The 19,659-nt window shown below is 37.0% G+C and overlaps 1 protein-coding gene across 2 annotated transcripts in view; it reads left to right on the top strand.

The window, feature by feature from the left end:
- Positions 1 to 1,572: 1,572 nt before the first annotated feature.
- LOC132096418 (V-type proton ATPase subunit H-like) overlaps positions 1,573 to 19,659 on the top strand; it is a 53,895-nt gene continuing 35,808 nt past the window's right edge. For both annotated transcript variants that reach the window (XM_059501755.1, XM_059501754.1), the window contains exons 1-5: positions 1,573 to 1,704; positions 2,283 to 2,416; positions 15,957 to 16,056; positions 16,248 to 16,337; positions 17,176 to 17,289. In XM_059501755.1, coding sequence (XP_059357738.1) covers positions 2,313 to 2,416; positions 15,957 to 16,056; positions 16,248 to 16,337; positions 17,176 to 17,289 — 408 coding nt within the window. In that variant the 5' untranslated portion in view covers positions 1,573 to 1,704; positions 2,283 to 2,312. The remainder of the gene's footprint in view (positions 1,705 to 2,282; positions 2,417 to 15,956; positions 16,057 to 16,247; positions 16,338 to 17,175; positions 17,290 to 19,659) is intronic.

The raw sequence follows: 19,659 nt of genomic DNA, 5'->3' as shown, positions 1-19,659 counted from the left end.
GCCGGCAGTGTGAACGCACAGTTAGAATATTATTGTGTAGCTACAATAGGGGTGCTAGTCAAAAACCACTGATATCAATACATATGACTGTATTATATACAGATGTATATTAAATTAAACTATGGACATTTATTTACAGAAGTAAGCCTATATTATTATGTCATTATACCACAAATTGCTCTATAAAGCACGACTCAAATTTATTTTGTGTTTGACGTTGCATATGGTGTTCCCTTTGAACGCGTCCAATGTTCATTTCATAGAGGGCAGTGACAACTAAAATGAACAGTGAACGGATTTTAACGGATTTAAATGATTCGTATGGAATGATATTGCGGACTTTATTCAAAAGGAATTGCAAATTGTATTTGCAATTGCGTTTTCAATTTGTGGACGCATAAAATGTGACATAATCCAAACGCAAATGCAAATCGCGCATTACCGTTTTCATTTTCGATTAAGTGAACGTACAGTGTCTGCCAAATTTAAAATGGAAATGCAAAGTTCGTTTGCAATTGTGTTTCCCATATCTTATGAGCTATGAGCCTGTCATATTTAAATAGCAATATTAATTACCACATTTGCCTTTTCACTCTCTCTGCACTGTGCATGTAAACTGCCAAAACTCAAATGGAATCGCAATACCTTTTGCATTTGAATTTCCAACGTCTACACGGAAACCTGTCAATCAAGTGACAGGGGTGGGGCCATTTTATTGGGCGTGTTTCCATTGGGAAGTGACGCCACTCACAGTCGACGGTAATAAATAATTATTAATTAATTTGTGTGGACTTTGTCATCTAAATACTTAATAACCAATAAGATTAAGGATGTGTCTTACAAATTACTTCATCTTTTCTATCCTGTGAAGCTTTAAAAAAGATGTTTCCTGCTATTGACACCTTATGCTCTTTTTGTGGTGCTGAACACAAATCCATTTCTCATCTCTTCTGGCATGCACATATACAAGTCTATTCTAGTAGAATTGTTGTATCTTCGATTGTACTAAAATGTACCATGTTTTTACTAGGGTAAATATGAGTTAACGATAGTGTTTATAATTAAGCCACAGTAGCCCCAAATGTACAGTTGTCTGAGACGTTATGAAATGTTCTTTAACATCATCACTTCCCAATGCAAACACGCCCAATAAAATGGCCCCACCCCTGTCACTTGATTGACAGGTTTCTGTGTAGACGTTGGAAATTCAAATGCAAAAGGTATTGCGATTCCATTTGAGTTTTGGCAGTTTACATGCACAGTGCAGAGAGAGTGAAAAGGCAAATGTGGTAATTAATATTGCTATTTAAATATGACAGGATCATAGCTCATAAGATATGGGAAACACAATTGCAAACGGACTTTGCATTTCCATTTTAAATTTGGCAGACACTGTGCGTTCACTTAATCGAAAATGAAAAATGTAATGCGCGATTTGCATTTGCGTTTGGATTATGTCACATTTTATGCGTCCACAAATTGAAAACGCAATTGCAAATACAATTCAAATACAATTTGCAATTCCTTTTGAATAAAGTCCGCAATAACATTCCATAGATTCGAGTCACTGAGCTGAATCAAAATCCTCACCACTGCAAAGATTGTGCTCTTTAAAGGGTTAATTCGCTGGTCCTCTCACATGACAGCATCACGTGACATCGATCCCGTGACGTCTTGTAGCAAATTTGACAGCAAAGGCAGTAGGTAAGCGAGAAGTCAAATATATTTAGAATATTTTTACTAGAATTATTGCTAATCGGGTTCACAGATAATTACCAGATAACTGTATAGTAACGTCTGACTAAACACAAAGTATAGGCGATACATTTCCAACCCGCTGTTCTGCATTAGCAGTTGTCAGTGGCTCTATCCATTCAGTATTTTTGTTTGTTTGTTTTGAAGACGTATATAACGAATTGTATCCAATTATTTTGAAAAGATGTGTCCAGACCTACCCAAACGTTTAGTTAATCTCATATATATTTTAAGTGAATTCGCATTTTTCCCTCTTTCACCCTTTGCTAACGTTAGCTGATACACGACCCTTGCTTACGTTACGCTAAGTCATTTTAATAGTTTTTATTAGTAACACACCGTAGTTTTTTCACAGAAATCTTGTGTAAGGTTAAACTTTGTTAAACATTTTTTTTCATTGTGTTACCGATTCTAACTACTTTTCGAGATGATGAGTAAGCTGGAATGAGTATGTTACAGATGCTGCAGCATTTGTCATAGTGGCCTTTTCAGGGACAGCACATCACGATTTGATATATTGTGTTCAGTTTTAAGGTCCTAATATACAAGATCTCAAGATGGATATCCGAGGGGCAGTGGACGCTGCCGTCCCCACCAATATCATCGCTGCCAAGGCCGCAGAGGTCCGAGCAAACAAGGTCAACTGGCAGTCCTACCTCCAGTGAGTTCATCTCAATACCACTTCTGCTTTAATATTCATCTCCTAGATCCAATGGAACAAATACATCTGAAATCTGGAAGCATTTCTGGTTCTTATTCTGCATACTGTGTCACAAGAGAGATTTTTTGGACCCTATGATGCCTAAAATGCTGTCTTTGTAGGCAGCTCACTAGTTTGAAGAGGTCACTGACTACACAACAAAGAACAAAACCATTTGTGTGTCTTCAGAATTGTATATCTTGAGAATTTGGATCTTGGTTTTTTTCTTTGTTAAAGATTATATAACTTGAGTTAAATTAACGTAACTTAAATTAATTTCCCTGGTGTAATGCTTCTCTAAATCAGGAAGAAGTTCTAGATCTTTTAAGGAAACTGACTTCTTTGTGTCACTGTCTTGTGACAGTTATGATGGAGGTAGTGTGTGTGTGTGTGTGTGTGGCTGTGTCTGTTTCTGTTTCTGTCTTGTTTGTATAGTCCTTGCTTAATTTTGTTTACCAACCAAGCCAACAGTACTTTTCTTTTTAAATGATGCTTCTAAAGGTAGTAAATTAGGCTTGAACAGAATCAAGGTGATTATAGTTATATTTTCTAATCCATATGTGATATTTACTGTTTACATAGTAGTATAGTTAGTAACTCCCTACTGTTATAACACACAGAAAGCTTTTCAAAGAAAGCTTCTTCTGTCAAATGTGTGTGTTAATCGCTCCTACTTTTCAAAGGTTTTAGGGTCAGGTTTAGAAAGAAATTAGGAAAATAATAATTTTATGAAGCCCCTGGAGCAATAATTTGGTTTTAAAATATGCATTTTTTTTTTTTTTTTTTTTTACAAAATAACCTGTTTGATATATTTATCACATAATCCTGAAAAAGTTAATTAGGGTTTCCACAAAATTATTAAGCAGCACAATCGTTTCGAACATTGATAATAACAGAAAATGTTTCCTGAGCACCAAATTTCTGAAGGATTGTGTAACATTGAAGACTGGAGTAATAGCTGCTGAAAAAAAAATCAGCTTAGCGTCACAGCATTAAATTGTGTTTTAATATGGACAGCAGTTATTTGAAGTTGTAATAGTTTGTTTTTGCTATTTTTTGATTAAACAAATCAGCCTTGGTGAGCATAAGCAAAGACTATAGAATAACAAAAACATGTCACTCGTATAGTTTTGAAGGGGGAAAAATGCAACGCTCAATATGGCCTCTCAATCTCAGGAAGCACCGCCTTCTGAATGAAAGAGCCAATCGCTGATCGGTAAAGTCAGCGCATCCACTGCAGCTGCCGTTAGAAGTCCTGGTTGCTATAGAAACAGTCAAAGTTCTGAGATGTGCTCTTAGACACTGGCTGATATAGCCTGAAAAATAATGCTGTTTGAGCAAAAGTAACAGCATTTATGACATAGTTGTTGTCAGGTTTCTTTGGTGATTTCAAATATGAAATGTATTCGTAAGCTTAGTGAACAGTTTTGAGAATTTGATGTTTCCCCATTCAAAATGATAGGAGTTGCACTTGTATGCCAGAGAGGCATTTCAAAGATGGCTTCCGAGTGACATGACCTGTCTTAAAAGGACTTTGGCATTAGGTGCTTCTTTCAAAAAATCCTACTGACCTCAGACCATTCAGACTTAAATGCTAGGGTTGTTGTTAAATTTGTGTTGCATTATAGTTTATGGAAGTAAAATAATGACTTATGTCTTTGAAACAAAAAAGCATGCTGAATAGCACTATCTGAAAAAATAATGCATTGAATTAACAGTTCTTGCATTTTAATGCCTTGTATTTCCAGGGCTTGCATTGTTAGGTCCTGAAATGTAGTATAGTTGTTCGTTTAAGCTGTGAATATTTCAATTAAAAATATTTCACACACTTTTTCATAATAAAAAAATCAATAATTCATATTCACGTTCCAGAATTCACTTCCAAAATATTAAATCGGTTAAAAAATACGATGTATAATATTCAACAGGCAAATTTCGGTCCATTTTATTTCACTTTCCAAATTCGCTTCCACAAATTCAGTGGTTAAAATTCGGCAGATAATTCGCCCTTTCACATCCGGGAGCTGCAGGAATAGCAGTAGAGCACAGAGGCATGATCTCTATCTACTGTCAGTCGCTCACCAGCAGGTGGTGCAAGCGGCTGTTAAATAAGGCCAAAGCAACAGGTGGATTAAGTAATACAGTTACAAAAACTGATCTGCAGAAATTAAGCAAGCGCTAAGTAGAAGTTTTGATTATCGGGGCATTTGGAAAAGCTGATTGTGCGTATGTTTATTTCAACCTCTTTTCTGTTACCAAGTAAGCAGCATTCGAAGGAGATTATTATGGTGTTTTACCCAACGCTGAATTACAGAACTAACATTACATCTAAGGAAGACATATATTGCTTTCGGTTGTTTAGTTTGCCTAACTTTGTGTCATGGCTTGTGAGTCGCTGTGCTGCAGGCTAATACTGGGGATCCCCTCGCGTCACATTCCAGGATTCCCCAATGACGAGTAATGCTTCTCAGTCAAATAATACTGTGATATAAGACCTCAGATCTCAGAATACATTTTATTGATGATTATGCAAACTATATAGACAGTTAAGCAGATGTAAAATATGAACGAACGCTCAAGGTTTCACGCGGTTTCCCTCAGAAATCTGTTAAAGAAAAGAAAACACGTGGCTCAGCGCACTAACAGTGACAGCGATTTAAAGACAATCTTACTGATGATGCAAACTATATACAGACAGATGTGGATATGAACGCAAGTTACGGAACAAGAAAAAGTGCATGTTATATATATAAAATAATTTAATTTATTTAAAAAATAATTAATGAATGAATAAGGGGCAATTCACATATCGTGCCTAATAACGCGTGGAAAAGGCTATGTGCGCCGCTTTCTCCTTTTTTCCAAAGTGCTCGGGCAGAAGCGCTCCTGAGGCTAAGCAACAATGACGCGTTCTCTCCATGAAGACGCGGAAATTTCAGCAAAGGATAAATGGATTTGCAGCACAAAAAAATCGCTTTCAGTAGCTCTGCTACTAAATTTATTTCAAAATGGCAATCCATTCGAAGGAGATTATAATGGTGTTTTACCCAACACTGAATTACAGAACTAACATTACATCTAAGGAAGACACATATTGCTTTCGGTTGTTTAGTTTGCCTAACTTTGTGTCATGGCTTGTGAGTCGCTGTGCTTTAATACTGGGGATCCCCTCACGTCACATTCCAGGATTCCCCAATGAGGAGTAACGCTTCTCAGTCAATTAATACTGTGATATAAGACCTCAGATCTCAGAATAGATTTTATTGAGGATTATGCAAACTATATACAGGCAAGCAAATGGGATCAAAAAGAATCCAATGCGCTGCATTTTCTTTATAATTGATTTCCATTACCACTGGTCTATAAAGTCGACAGTCACACAAAGATATCAAGACCATGATTAGTTTTAACAATATGCAACCAATTTATATTAACATAAAAAAATGAGTTAAAAACAATCTAGGTATATTCTGAAAATGTAAACTGAAGAAATTATTGACGTGCTACCGCACCCAAGGGACCGTCTGACAATTCCACTGACTGGGTTAAAAGGTCCAATGTGTTTTAATAAAAATTTTAAATAACACAGTCAAATTCTTAATCTTGTATTTCTCATAGTGATTTTCTACAGGTGAGATTTTGCCAATACCTCCCTTCATATATTTACAGTATACAATTATTTACATATTAAAGATCCCTGGAAAGGGTTTTCATGTTCCAACAGTTGTAGTACATTGCTAGATACAAGACTGACTAACTAGGGATGGGCGTTTTCCACAAATATCACATTCGACTATTTGAGCTCACAAAAAAAAGAATATTCGTTTATTTAAATTACGTTTAATGAGTCAGACATTTTTCAGCAACATTTGTTTTCGTCATTTTGAACAAGCTTACACACAATAAGCTTGAACATTACACATCGTGTTTTGTAGCTGAAAACCTTTAACAATGCGTGCAAACAAATAAAAGTACAGATTAAAAGCAAAAAAATAATAATAAGTGAACAAAGAAAAAACGTAAAGCAGCCTGCAGCAATTAGGCTATTGTACACTTAACTTTTAAACTGTCAGCAAATCTTTTTTTCTTTTTTTCTATTCTTTCAAATGTTCTTGTTAAGAAATACGGGCATGTAAACATGATTGGGGGAAAGTCGGCTCCTTAGTCTGTTAACAATAAGGACGGCCGCGGAGAAAACGTGCTCTGACGGCACAGACGTTGACGGGACTCACAAATAACGGTGTGCTAAGCGAATAAGTTTTGTGAAGCGCTTCGTGTTTTCGTTTCACCACTGAATGGGATCCTCATCTGGTGGAATACATGGAATACATGGCTCCAGCAAGAACTGTACCCACTCGTCTCGGCTGGACTCTCTGTAATCATCGCTGAAGTACTGGCTCAGCCTTTTCCAGCCTTTTCCTACGAGTTGTTATTGCATCCTCTTCATCGTTGGTGACGGCGGCTGCATCCGCACCACTTGCATCAAGGAAAATGTTCTGATAATGTTCAAATAAAGTTTTTTTCTTACTTCTCTCATGTTTTCATCGAGAAACCTGAGATGTTTGTGCCGAGGGTCTAGGGCAGACGCGAGAAGAGGAGTTTCCACTGTATTCTCCAAGTTAGCGGTGTTTATTCGTTGCATGAGAGATGCTGCAACAATGTTCTTGAATTCGGTCACTTTCTGTGATTCTCCACGGCATATTTGAAGTACTGTAGAAGACCGCAGTTCTTAGGGGGCGTTCACTTATCGCGTCTTTTGCATGCTCAAGTTCGTTATTTCCAATGTAGGCGCGCGGTATGCGCGCTCATAATGGAAGCGACGCGGTCGCGATGCGCACGCGGTGCGACGCGGTCCCGTTTTTTCCAGGCGCGTCCGAACAGCATCGAGTTAAAAACATCTCAACTTTCAGAATGCCGCAAGCGCACCGCGGGTCATGTGACAAGAACTAAACATTCAGCTTCATCCTTTCCCGTAACAACGTTGAAAGCTCAGCCAAGATGAAGGAACTGCTGAACATAGCTGCTTACTTGGTAACCGCAAAGAGGTTGAAATAAACATACGCACAATCAGCTTTTCCACATGCCCCGATAATCAAAACTTCTACTTAGCGCTTGCTTAATTTCTGCAGATCAGTTTTTGTAACTGTATTACTTAATCCACCTGTTGCTTTGGCCTTATTTAACAGCCTCTTGCACCACCTGTTGGTGAGCGACTGACAGTAGATAGAGATCATGCCTCTGTGCTCTACTGCTATTCCTGCAGCTCCCGGATGTGAAAGGGCGAATTATCTGCCGAATTTTAACCACTGAAATAAAACGGACCGAAATTTGCCTGTTGAATATTATACATCGTATTTTTAACCGATTTAATATTTTGGAAGGGAATTCTGGTACGTGAATATGAATTATTGATTTTTTAATTATGAAAAGGTGTGTGAAATATTTTTAATTGAAATATTCACATCTTAAATTAACAACTATATAAAATTTCAGGACCTAACAATGCAAGCCCTGGAAATTCAAGGCATTAAAATGCAAGAACTGTTAATTCAATGCATTATTTTTCAGTTAGTGCTATTCAGCATGCTTTTTTGTTTCAAAGACATAAGTCATTATTTTGCTTCCATAATAGTTGTTATTTTTATTCTGCTATAAACCAGGCAATGGGATAGTTACATAAATATGAAGACAATCAAATTTCAGTTAGAACAAATTGCTAAACAAAGTATATTAAAGACTGAATAATGAAGTATAATAAAGACTGCATAATGAAGTATGATAATCAGTCTATACTTGTAGTTTAAATCAGATGCATACTGTATTAATGCAGCAGGCATGTGGCAGGTGAAATCAGATTGAAGCAAGGAAGGCAATAGCAAAAATGTACATGGTTGTTCATCTTACGTTAGTCCTTGACGACATCTTAAAAATCTGAGTAAAAGTGCAAAATTACAGTTCAGGAAGTTTCATTGTTCTCTCATATTTCTCTCAAGTTTTGAAGGAATAAGGCAGAGCTGAACAAAAAGTATTTTTGCAACATACAGTAAAGCAATGTAAGATCATGTCAACAACTAGTCAGCAAAGTTGTCTAATACCCGAAACATGTTAACAGCAAGTCTTGTCTGGTACCCAAAACTGTTAACAGTCTTCTATCAGCCAATAAGTTGAATGAGCAAACATCCCTTGAAACCACACAATCATAAGGCTAAACAACAATGGGAAAATAATATATAAAAAACGATATAATATAAATTAATAATCAACACATTTTAAACTGATTTATTTTTACATTTTATTTTATTTTAAATGATTATATGATTAAATTGATTAATAAAATGATTAAATAATAAATTATTATAAAGGAATGAATGAATACATTGAGAAAAAAATGAATATGAAAGAAAGAAAGAAATGTATGGTTGCTTTCGGCTTCACTACTGTTCGGACACTCTTGCTTACTGCTCTGCTCTTTGCTCCCTTTTTACATACCTTTTTCAGATTTCTATAAGATTTTAACATCAGCAGATCAGCACAGTGCTCAAACAACACATTTTTGGCACAAACACTAAACTAAAAGCTTTCCGGAACTGGAATAATACTATGAAAAAGAACACTTTGCCTCCCACTGGCAGCAGCTTACATTCCGGAGACGGGAAAACACAGCTGCCTACATTCTAACTGATAAGAAAGATAATACATCTTGTGGAAACTACTTGCTGCATTAACATGCCACATACTTCTACAAAGGATTGTGATTCTTGAAACAAAGTTACTTGGCGGACTTCCAAAAACAAGCGGAACACACAGCAGACGGTCATCATGGAACTACTTTAGCATACAGCCGGTGTTTCCCATGAATCAAGTGAATCTCAAAAGTTTATACCAAGTGTAGAGGAACAAGTCGAAATTGACTGCCGGACTAATTGATGGCACAAACAAGGAGTGAGACCCAAAGGCATGCGAGACATCAGATTGTCACAAGTATCTTTTATTGCTGGTGTAGCATCCTTTACCTCAAATACTGCTATGACAAGGTTTGTTGACACTGGTATTCTACCACCCCCTATAAATCTTGAGAATAGATTTGAAGCATTAATAAATGTGGGTAAGGAATCCCTAAATGGGATTGAACATGGATTCTCTCAGGTAGCAGCTAACCTTGCTACTAACAGGCATTATAGAAAAGCAGCGCAGTTGTGCCCTGGACTCATATAGTGGGTGACTCCATTATCAGAAACATCAGTAGCAGGACTACAACTACATGCTGCTTTCCTCAAGCAACTGTCTCTGATGTGAACAAGGAACTTCAAAACTTTCTAATGAAGCACAAGACTGCAAATCAAATCATCATCCATGTGGGGAAGTATGATATTCAGAAAGAGCAGTCAGAACTCCTTAAGAAGGATTTCAGTGAACTCTTTGAAACACTTCAAAGGCTTGAAGTTCAGTCATTCATCAGTGGACCACTCCCAGCAAGGGGAACTAACGTGTTTTCATGGTTGCTTGGGCTGAATACATGGCTACAAAGAATCTGTAGTATAAAAGGAGTCAACTTCATTGACAATTTCAATCTTTTCTTGGGCCATAGACAACTTTTTAAACTGAATGGCCTCAACCCAAACAAACTTGGTGCAAGAGTGCTAAAAGACAACATCTATTTCTCCCTCTGTCATCCTTCAGTATTATATGCCAATCCATTCAACCTGAATGGCACACACACACCTGGACAAAGTATGCGTGAAGACAGGACATCATATCAGCTTCTAAGATATCATGTGGTTGACACATCCAGGACAAGCGGGAACCCAGTGTGCCTGTAGCTTTCTATATTTCTGATTTATCACATGATAGAAAGTCTAAGGCCTTCTTAAACCGTAAGGGTTAACACAAACAACCTGATTTTATGTTTCTAAGTGAAACATGGCTAGAAGACAGCTGCAGTGCAACGGTCAATGAAACAGACCCTGCTAACTTTACTTTTATAAGTGTCTGCAGGACTTCCAAACTCCCTAAAAACTGCAGTTGTTAAGCCCCCTTCTGAGAAAGAGCAATTTTATTGAAAAGGAAATATTTAAACAACTGAAAAAATACTTAAACTCAAATGGACAGCTGGACAATTTTCAATCTTGTTTCCGACCGCATCACAGCACAGAGATGGCACTCATTAAGATGATGAATGATATTCACTTTAATTCTGATTCTGGCAAAATATCAGTGCTGGTACTAATAGATTTTAGTGCTGCGTTTGACACTGTTGCTCATAACATACTTCTAAAGAGACTAGAAAACTGGGTCGACTTTCTGGGATGGTACTCAAATGGTTCAGGTCATACTTAGAAGGTAGAGGTTATTACTTGAGTATAGGAGAGCATAAGTCGAAGTGGACGTCCATGACATGTGGAGTCCCAGCTTTTTTTAGCCTGTATATGCTCCCACCATGTCAAATAATGAGAAAGCACCAAATTGCCTACCACAGCTATGCTGATGATAGAGTCCGGCAACGGGTCAGGTACCCGCATAAAAGTGGCTGAAACAGGTGCAGATGCAGGTGGATAATTATCTCATTGCGGGCGGTTAGTAGCATGGATGAAAAATATGTGCAATATTTGTATGTCTAATTACGCAACAACGATATGCCATTTGACCCATCATGTCACCACCACTGCAACAGTGCGACCGCGCTGCGAGAGAGAAAGACTTTTCCACAGCTGGATTTATAATGCAAGAACGCAACTTAAACCTGAGACTGTGGACGATATCCTTTTCCTCCACAGTAACCTTAAGGGAAAGTAAATTAATAGTTTGTGAGCGACTGGCTCAGGTTGTATTTTTCTTGTTCTTTTTTTTTTTTTTTCATTAATAAGTCTATTTGCGTGTAGTTATCAGGTTCCATAGCCTATTTAGGTGCTGATTGTAGGCTACTTGAATGGCGCAAAACAAAGCACACTTTTTTTTCATTAGCACATTAATGACACTGTTGTGATGTTGAGAGAGGTGCGAGATAAAAAATAACGCATTTTAATTGGAAGGATTTTAGCATGTGTGATTTATCGCGGGCGCGGATCGGGTAATGGGCCAAATATTAACGGGTCTGGGCGGGTGCGGTTTTAATTTTTATATTATCACGGGTGACGGGTCGGATCTGGTGCTGAACTTTGCGGGTACAGGTCTCCAAAAATGGACGCGTGCAGGACTCTGGCTGATGATACCCAGATTTACCTAGCCTTATCACTAAATGACTACAGCCCCATTGACTCCCTTTGCCAATGCATTGATGGAATTAACAGTTGGATGTGCCAGAACTTTCTTCAGTTAAACAAGGAGAAAGGTCATTGCAATTGGAAACAAAGATGAAGTTTTCAGGGTGAATGTATACATGACTCTAGGGGTCTTGCAACTAAAAATCAAGTAAAGAATCTTGGTGTAATTCTGGAGACAGACCTTAGATTCAGTAGTAGGTCCTTACACTGGCTTCCAGTTATATTTAGGATTGATTGAAGTAATTTTACTTCACTCTTTTACTTGACTCTGGCCTAGGGCCTAAGTCATGCGCGTAATTTGCAGGGGGGTTACGGGGGTCATGACCCCCCAAAAATCAGATCCAACTAATATAACCCCCCCAATATCATCACATCATTCAGATTAAAATAAATATGAAATAGTCAGAATGAATACTTTTGTTCATTTTCTTTATTAATTTCATTTGCCAGCAATAAAGATAGTATCATATTTTAAATAATCTGTAATGTACCCCCCCCCGCCCACCGAACCGACTACTTGGTATTACCCAACCCGCTTTCTCTACCAAGTTTGTTCACTATTTCGCGCAGTCGATGGGATGAATGGTTGGAGAAAGCTGATGGAAAGATGAGAAGAACTCTGAAAGGCAGCCAGACAACGATTTTTCATTGTTTGTCGACACCAGCCAAAAAAAAGAAAAGAAAATCCCTGACCGCTATTGCTAAGTTAGCTGTTAAGTTAGCTCAGCGTTTCTCAAAGTGTGGGGAGTAGAGACATGACAAACAGGTTTGGTGCCCATCTTTTTAATTCCTTTATTTATTGACCATACACTCAAAACAAAACAAAGACACATTTAAATGTAAGCCTTACTTAACCTTTTCTCACGTAAGTTTAAAAGTTTTTCAAGGCGACCGTTATTGATCGTAGTATCGCTTTATGGTTCCCATGGAGACGAATCATTCATTGCTTGTCAGCGCTGAATGACTGATGATCTGCTTTTATTTCCTTATATATATCTCATATTCTGATTGTCAAATATGTGCAAGTGGATGTGTTTTGTTGTTCAAACAACTTTAGTTGGGCTGTATTCGCAACGTATTTTAGGGATCTATCTTATTAAAATACCTAAAAAAATACGTAATTTCTGAATTTGATGTTATCAGAGGCTAAATGCAAACACAATTATTATTTTTTTTAATCTACTTTTGAGTCGTATTTCATGCAAAGTGATAATATAATTGCACTTTCATTTTCTCTGTTTGAAAGTTTTTAATGCAGTTATTTGATGTTAAGTTTTTAAATGTGATGTTAATAAAATACATTTTAACAGTTAATCTTAAAGCCTAGTTTATTAACATTTTGTTGGGGTGATTGGGGACAGGTGGGGCTCGGAAACCTCTCCTATCTCTGAAGTGGGGAATGGCAGAAAAAGTTTGAGGAACCCTGAGTTAGCTGATGATGTGTTTTGTTGACTGGAGTTGGCTGGATAGATGTTGGTTTTCCAGTGTCGTATGAGGTAAAGCCAGAGGCTGCCAGGGACTGTGTAGAACCAGTGTCACTCAATTGTAACTTAAGTTGCTGTTTGCTCCAATACAGTCACCCGGTTTTTTTTTGGGGGGGGGGGGGGGGGGGGGGTGCATAATTAAATTATGCAAATTAGCATGTTACCTAGGGCTGCAACTAACGATTATTTTGATAATCGATTAATCTGTCGATTATTTTTACGATTAATCGATTAATCGGTTTATGTACTTATATTTTAGTTTTTTCCATTTTTCCCCCAAGTAAATTATTAATAAATGGCCTTTATCATTCAGCATAGATTTAAGAGATTTTAACCATTTTGCACTGTCATATCCTCATCAAAAATATACCTGGAGTTGTTTTATTGTGTTAGTAATCCTTTGTCGAACTCTTCTGCAATCAGAACACTGACCCATACTCTAGCAAATTTCACAAGATTTCAAATAATGTTTTCACCATGGCAGTCCTTAGACCTCCTAAAGTAGTTTAACATCCTGAACAAAGCTTATTAAGGAATCTTTCCGAACATATTTTCACGAAGAATAAGGATAAAACAGAATAAAATTGCAGTACATTGTATTTTATTATTAACTGGGAAAAAGCTTTATAGCTTTTGCTGTGAAATTGTAAACAATCCTTCAAAAAAAGTGCCAATGGCATGAAACCTGAATGGAACTCACAATTTAAAGTAAAATCCATCAGAAGGTTGTCCAGAAAAAAAAATAGGGCACACACAAAAAACCTGCTGTGTGAAAAAGAGCAGTGAATAATACTTAGAAAAAAAGTGCATTTCAAATATCTACATTTACCTCTCTCATTCAGTCATAATTAGGCTGCACGACTGAATTTTGAACTGTTAAACGACAAACTGATCACAGAACATGTTTGTAAAGCTTTAAATGTTAACTGTTAAAAAGCAATGTTATCAGCTTTTATGACTAAACATTTGCAAACAACATTGTACTGGAGAATCTGCACAAATGAAAGTCTTAGGGGCCGTTCACAAATCGCGCCTAAAAACGCGTGGAAAACGCTAGGCGCACCGCTTTCTCCTTCTTTCCAAAGCGCTCGCGCAGAAGCGCCCCTGAGGCGTCTGCCTTTGCTAAGCAACCATGACGTGCTCTCTCCTTGAAGACGCGGAAATTTCAGCAAAGGATAAATGGATTTGCAGCTCAAAAAATCGCTTGCAGTAGCTCTGCTACTAAATTTATTTCAAAATGGAAATCCATATACAACTATGATCAGCTGTTCCTTTCATCTTGACTGAGCTTTTAACGTTGTTACGGGAAAGGATGAAGCTGATTGGTTAGTTCTTGTCACATGACCCGCGGTGCGGTTGCTGCATTCTGAAAAGTTGAGATGTTTTTAACTCGATGCGGTGCGGTGTTGGAAATAACGAACTTGAGCGCGCAAAAGACGCGATATGTGAACGTCCCCTTAAACAGTGCAGTAGTGCAGGTTACTCTTCTTTTTTTAAAGGCTCAATGTAAAGTACTCCCACATCACGCTGAATGCTGCAGACATAGACATCATATGATGTCTATGGCTGCAGAGACGCTGTTCGGGAAGCACGTGACATAAAACAAGGCCAGCTATTGGCTATTCGCTACTTCTCCTGTTGTACTGGCTGAGTAAAACCTCCGGTGGCTCATTACTGCCACACTTTGGTCACCGCAGATTTGAAATATGCACGAAATGAGCCGCTTACGGCAAATAAAAGTTATTTAGCAACGAATCGATGACTAAATTAGTTGACAACTATTTTAATAATCGATTTTAATCGATTAAATCGATTCGTTGTTTCAGCTCTAATGTTACCTTTTACACAAGAAAATTATTCAATAAATAAATAAATTAATAAATATGCCGCGAGTTTAACCCCCCCAATGGTAGACCCAAAGTTACGCCCTAGGCCTAAGTACATTGCAGGTATGCTCACTGAATATAAACCTAACAGACCACTCAGGTTCTAGCAGGTTTTAGCTGTTCTGGAACCACCTTCCAGAGGAGATCATATGTGTTAAAACATTAGTCACATTTAAATCAAGACTCAAAACTCAACTGTTTAGCTGTACTTCTGATTGCATTATATCTTACACAAACACACACACACACATATATATGTAATTTTTCTGTTAATCATCTTTAACGGTTTTAAATTAATTTTAAATCAATTTTAAATAGTTTGGAAAGTTTTAAATTCCTTGTTTTATTGTTGTGATTTTTTTTATTTTTTATTATTAATTTAATTCCTTTAATGTAAATGAAGCAAAACACACAGTTTGCATTTGACGACCCTTAGATCCTTCAGCAAATACAATTATCATATTAGATCTAATTAGAAATTTTTATTTTTCGTGAGTAATAATAGTAAAATAAAATAAAAAATAAAATAAAAATAAAATACTGGGTGCATCTTTAATTTTTAAGGTGTAGACTTTTGTTTGGGATCAATAGAACCCAAAGGGACAAGTAACAGTTTTATCAGTGGGTCCAACCCATCATCCCATCCTTATTATTGAGTCCTGCAAAATCTTCACAGATGAGAGAAATATGATTTACTTGTGTTTGCTCTTCAGAATGGATATACTGGATCTTTGACATAGTAAAACAGTAAAAAAGCAAGTGAGAGTAAATACATTTAATATAAAAGAATGTGAACAATTGATGCACTTTGCTGGATTGCCTTTTTTGTGCCTAACTCTCTTTAGTCATTGGTGAGTTTAATGCTTTTCAGGGGCCAAATGATCTCAGCTGAGGACTGCGAGTTCATCAAGAAGTTTGAGATTGCTGGGTCTGAGGACAAGCAAGCAATTCTGACAAAAGACGGACATCAGGTGAATAGGACTCTTCTAATATTAGTATTGCCCCTACCAGACTTTTAAATAATAAGTTTAAAAGAAGAAATGTACCACATTCATTTAAACATAACAGAGCCTGATCATTACCTGTGTTTTTAGGCTTACATGTTGTATTTCTATTGAAGTCTGTACATTTAACTAATTATTCTAACATATTTCGTTTGTAGTGTGCAAAAACCTTCCTCAACCTTATGGCTCATATATCTAAAGAGCAAACAGTCCAGTACATCCTGACCCTAATTGATGACACACTGCAGGTAAAAACACAATATTTCGGAGAAATTAAAAGTCCAACTCTATTGTCTGTTTTCTCATTGTCAGTCACACTTAAAAGCTTCAGAGTGTTCATTTATAAGGCATAAACTGACCCTGTATTATCTTTGTTGAAAGGTGTATAGTGTATTGAAATGAAAAATGCAGACAGTTACATGAATATTGCTGTGACATTTGCTTTTTGTCTCTACACAGCCTTGGTCTTGCCAATGTTCAATACAGAAAAATGTCACGTCCTCAAACTGATCTTGATTCATGCTGTCACTGTCAATGGCCTAGATGCAGATTGATGCTCTAGCTTGGCTGTTTCGCTGTATATTTTGTCAATGTTATCTTTTAAGTTTGTGCTGGTAGATGGCCTTCATAAAACCCACTTTCAATTGCTTTTATAGAGTCTGTAGTTACAGAGTCTATACTGAGTATTTCTGTATTCATTCAGTGACTTGACCCCCACAGCTCATTTAGCCTGTGCCTCTATGATGTGATCTTCTATTCATATGCAAAGTGGATATTATTCTAAAACAAAGATGAAACAGGCTCATCTTTCAATTTTAAAAATCAATTCATTTTATAAATGTGTCTCTGGGGAGGTATCATGTGCATGATGTAGGGTGTATTAAGTATTTGTCAAGGACGCAACAATGCTACTAAGTATAGCTCATTTTGTTGTGGCGGTGAAATGGAAGTACTTCACCCTTGCGGATGTAGTCACTGACTTTTTTAATGTCCATTTGTGGAAAGCTTTTAACTATATATCAGAAAATGTGTCTGAGATCAGTTTATTTTATGTTGCAATAATGGGTCTTCTGCTCTACTATGCAGGAAAATCACCAGAGAGTGAATATCTTCTTTGATTATGCCAAGAAGACTAAGAATACAGCCTGGTCTTATTTCCTCCCAATGCTGAACCGTCAAGACCTCTTTACTGTTCATATGGTAAGTTGCTATCAGGCAAAAAATAAATACATTTCTATAATATACACTATGGTTCAAAAATTTTGGGGCATAAAGATTCTTTTTTTTTTAAGAAATGTATGCTTTTATTCCGCAGTAATCCTATAAAATGATGTTAAAATTATCCTGTTCACAAAAAAACAATATATTGATTTTAACATTTGTAAAAAATGTTTTGTGATAGAATGCCCTTGTGCGAGGGAGTTACAATGGCCATGAATATTTAGTGATTCACACCTGAGAGACAAAGGGCCTCCCATTATGGGCCATCAATATGAATGTGACTGAGGCAGATAAGAGAGTGTGAGGAGAGTAAAATAATGTGGGCTTTTTTATTATTTTATTTACAATATAGTATAATAAAAAAATATACACAGTGAAGGTCAAGGAAACATTATTGAATATACTGATCTGAACACTGAGATTTGAACAGCAACACACCTTTGTGCCAAACATTTATTCATAGTGTTAACACTCACACTACTTTTATATCTTGTGGTTTTATATGTGATAAAACATTAAACAAACATCCTGGAGTTGTGAGACATTTAGACAATGAAATGACACATATTTCAAAATGTTTCACTTGATTGCATATTTGGAGTCAGGAATTATAGTTTGGGAAAAGACTATCTAGTAAAATGTGTACAAGTTATGTCACAATAACACAATAACAACAGATGCAAGTAATCTTTAAGGGTTATTTCGCCCGAGAATGTAAATTTGTCCATCTTCTACTCACCCTCGAAGCTTCCTATGTGTATGTGACTTTTTTCTTTCAGAACAATCCAATCGAAGTTATATTAAAAATTGTCCTTGCTCTTCCAAGCCTTTCAATGGATGTAAGCCGGTGTTTGTTGTCAACAGTTCAGAAGATGTGAATTAAAGTGCGCGCATCTATAGTAAAACGTCCCTCACACGGCTCCGGGGCGTGAATGAATGCCCCCTGTAGCGAATCCATGCATTTTTGTAAGACAAATATCCAGATTTCAAACGTAATAAACACTTTTTTTCTCACTTCTGCTGACTGTGGGGAACCAGAAGATGTGCAGGCGGATGCCGTAGTATGTCAGCGCTGCGTGTTTAGTGATGAATGCAGAGAGAGAACAAAACATAACGCTGGTCACAAATTAGAAGCACAAAACGAGGATTTGTAAAGAAAAAAGTCAGAGGATTTCAAAATAAACCAAGAGGAGAATGGTTTTCCTTTGCTAAAGTAAGGAAACTTTGTTTCGTTTGCTGCTACATTTCCCAGAGGCCACACATGACGCATACGTCTTCCATCTAACGCCTGCACGTTTTCTGAACTGTTGACAACAAACACCCACTTACCCCCATTGAAAGGCTTGGAAGAGCAAGGACAATTTTTTATATAACTTTGATTGGATAATTCTGAAAGAAGAGAGTCACACACCTAGGATACTTCGAGGGTGAGTAGAAGATGGACACATTTTCATTCTCGGGTGAACTAACCCTTTAAGCTATCCTCCTCTTGATCTAGCTGCACGTTGTGTTCTTCTTTGAAGAAAGAGGTAAATTCTGGGTTTTTCCTTTCAGCGCGTCTTCTGCCATAAAAAGTAGCCAGGATGAACTCTTCACATATGTTTACTGATGATGTGGGCATTTGTGGAGGTCACGTTGGTTTCATACAAATTTCTAGGGCTGGGACGATAAATCGATGCAGAATCGATTCGTGGATTGATTCTTAGATTTTCAGAATGCATCGCGATTTCTCTGGAATTGATTCTGAGGTTAGATTTTAACAGCAGCTGGCGCTCTAATCTAGTTTTTATCTGCACACTCAACTGCTCATGAAGAAGAGTGCTAAAGAGCGCTTGTGCGTTCGGCTGAGTCATGTAATTTCACTTCATCTTAGAATGCTTTTATGATGCAAGATTAATGTAAACACAGCCCACTGTGAACACCTTTGTAATTTGCTTCAACCTTTTCGATTTTTATGAATGATTATTTTAGGTTCAGGTGTCTGTAATGATTTGGAAACGAGCAGAGTACGGGTGTTTCTAAAGCATGCAGTGCCATCTGCTGTTCAAAACTAAGCTCAGAGTCGATTCAAGAAAGAATCGCGATGTATTCGGAAAATACCAGAATCGAACGATGCATCGATTTATTTTCCCAGCCCTACAAATTACTTTAACAGAGAATATTTGTTTTGAACTTTATTTAAGAGTAGACATTTCAAGCTTTCTATATATATATATATATATATATATATATATATATATACACACACACAGTATGTATATTTCTCATGTCTTTGAGGGAAGTATTCGCTGAGATTCAGGTTGTTTTATTTTCGTGTCTGTGAAGAGAGGTGACAGAGACCGAGACGAC

This window comes from Carassius carassius, chromosome 20, assembly GCF_963082965.1.
Source record: "Carassius carassius chromosome 20, fCarCar2.1, whole genome shotgun sequence".
In the NCBI taxonomy this organism is placed as follows: Eukaryota; Metazoa; Chordata; class Actinopteri; order Cypriniformes; family Cyprinidae; genus Carassius; species Carassius carassius.
This window is presented reverse-complemented; position numbering and strand designations above follow the sequence as displayed.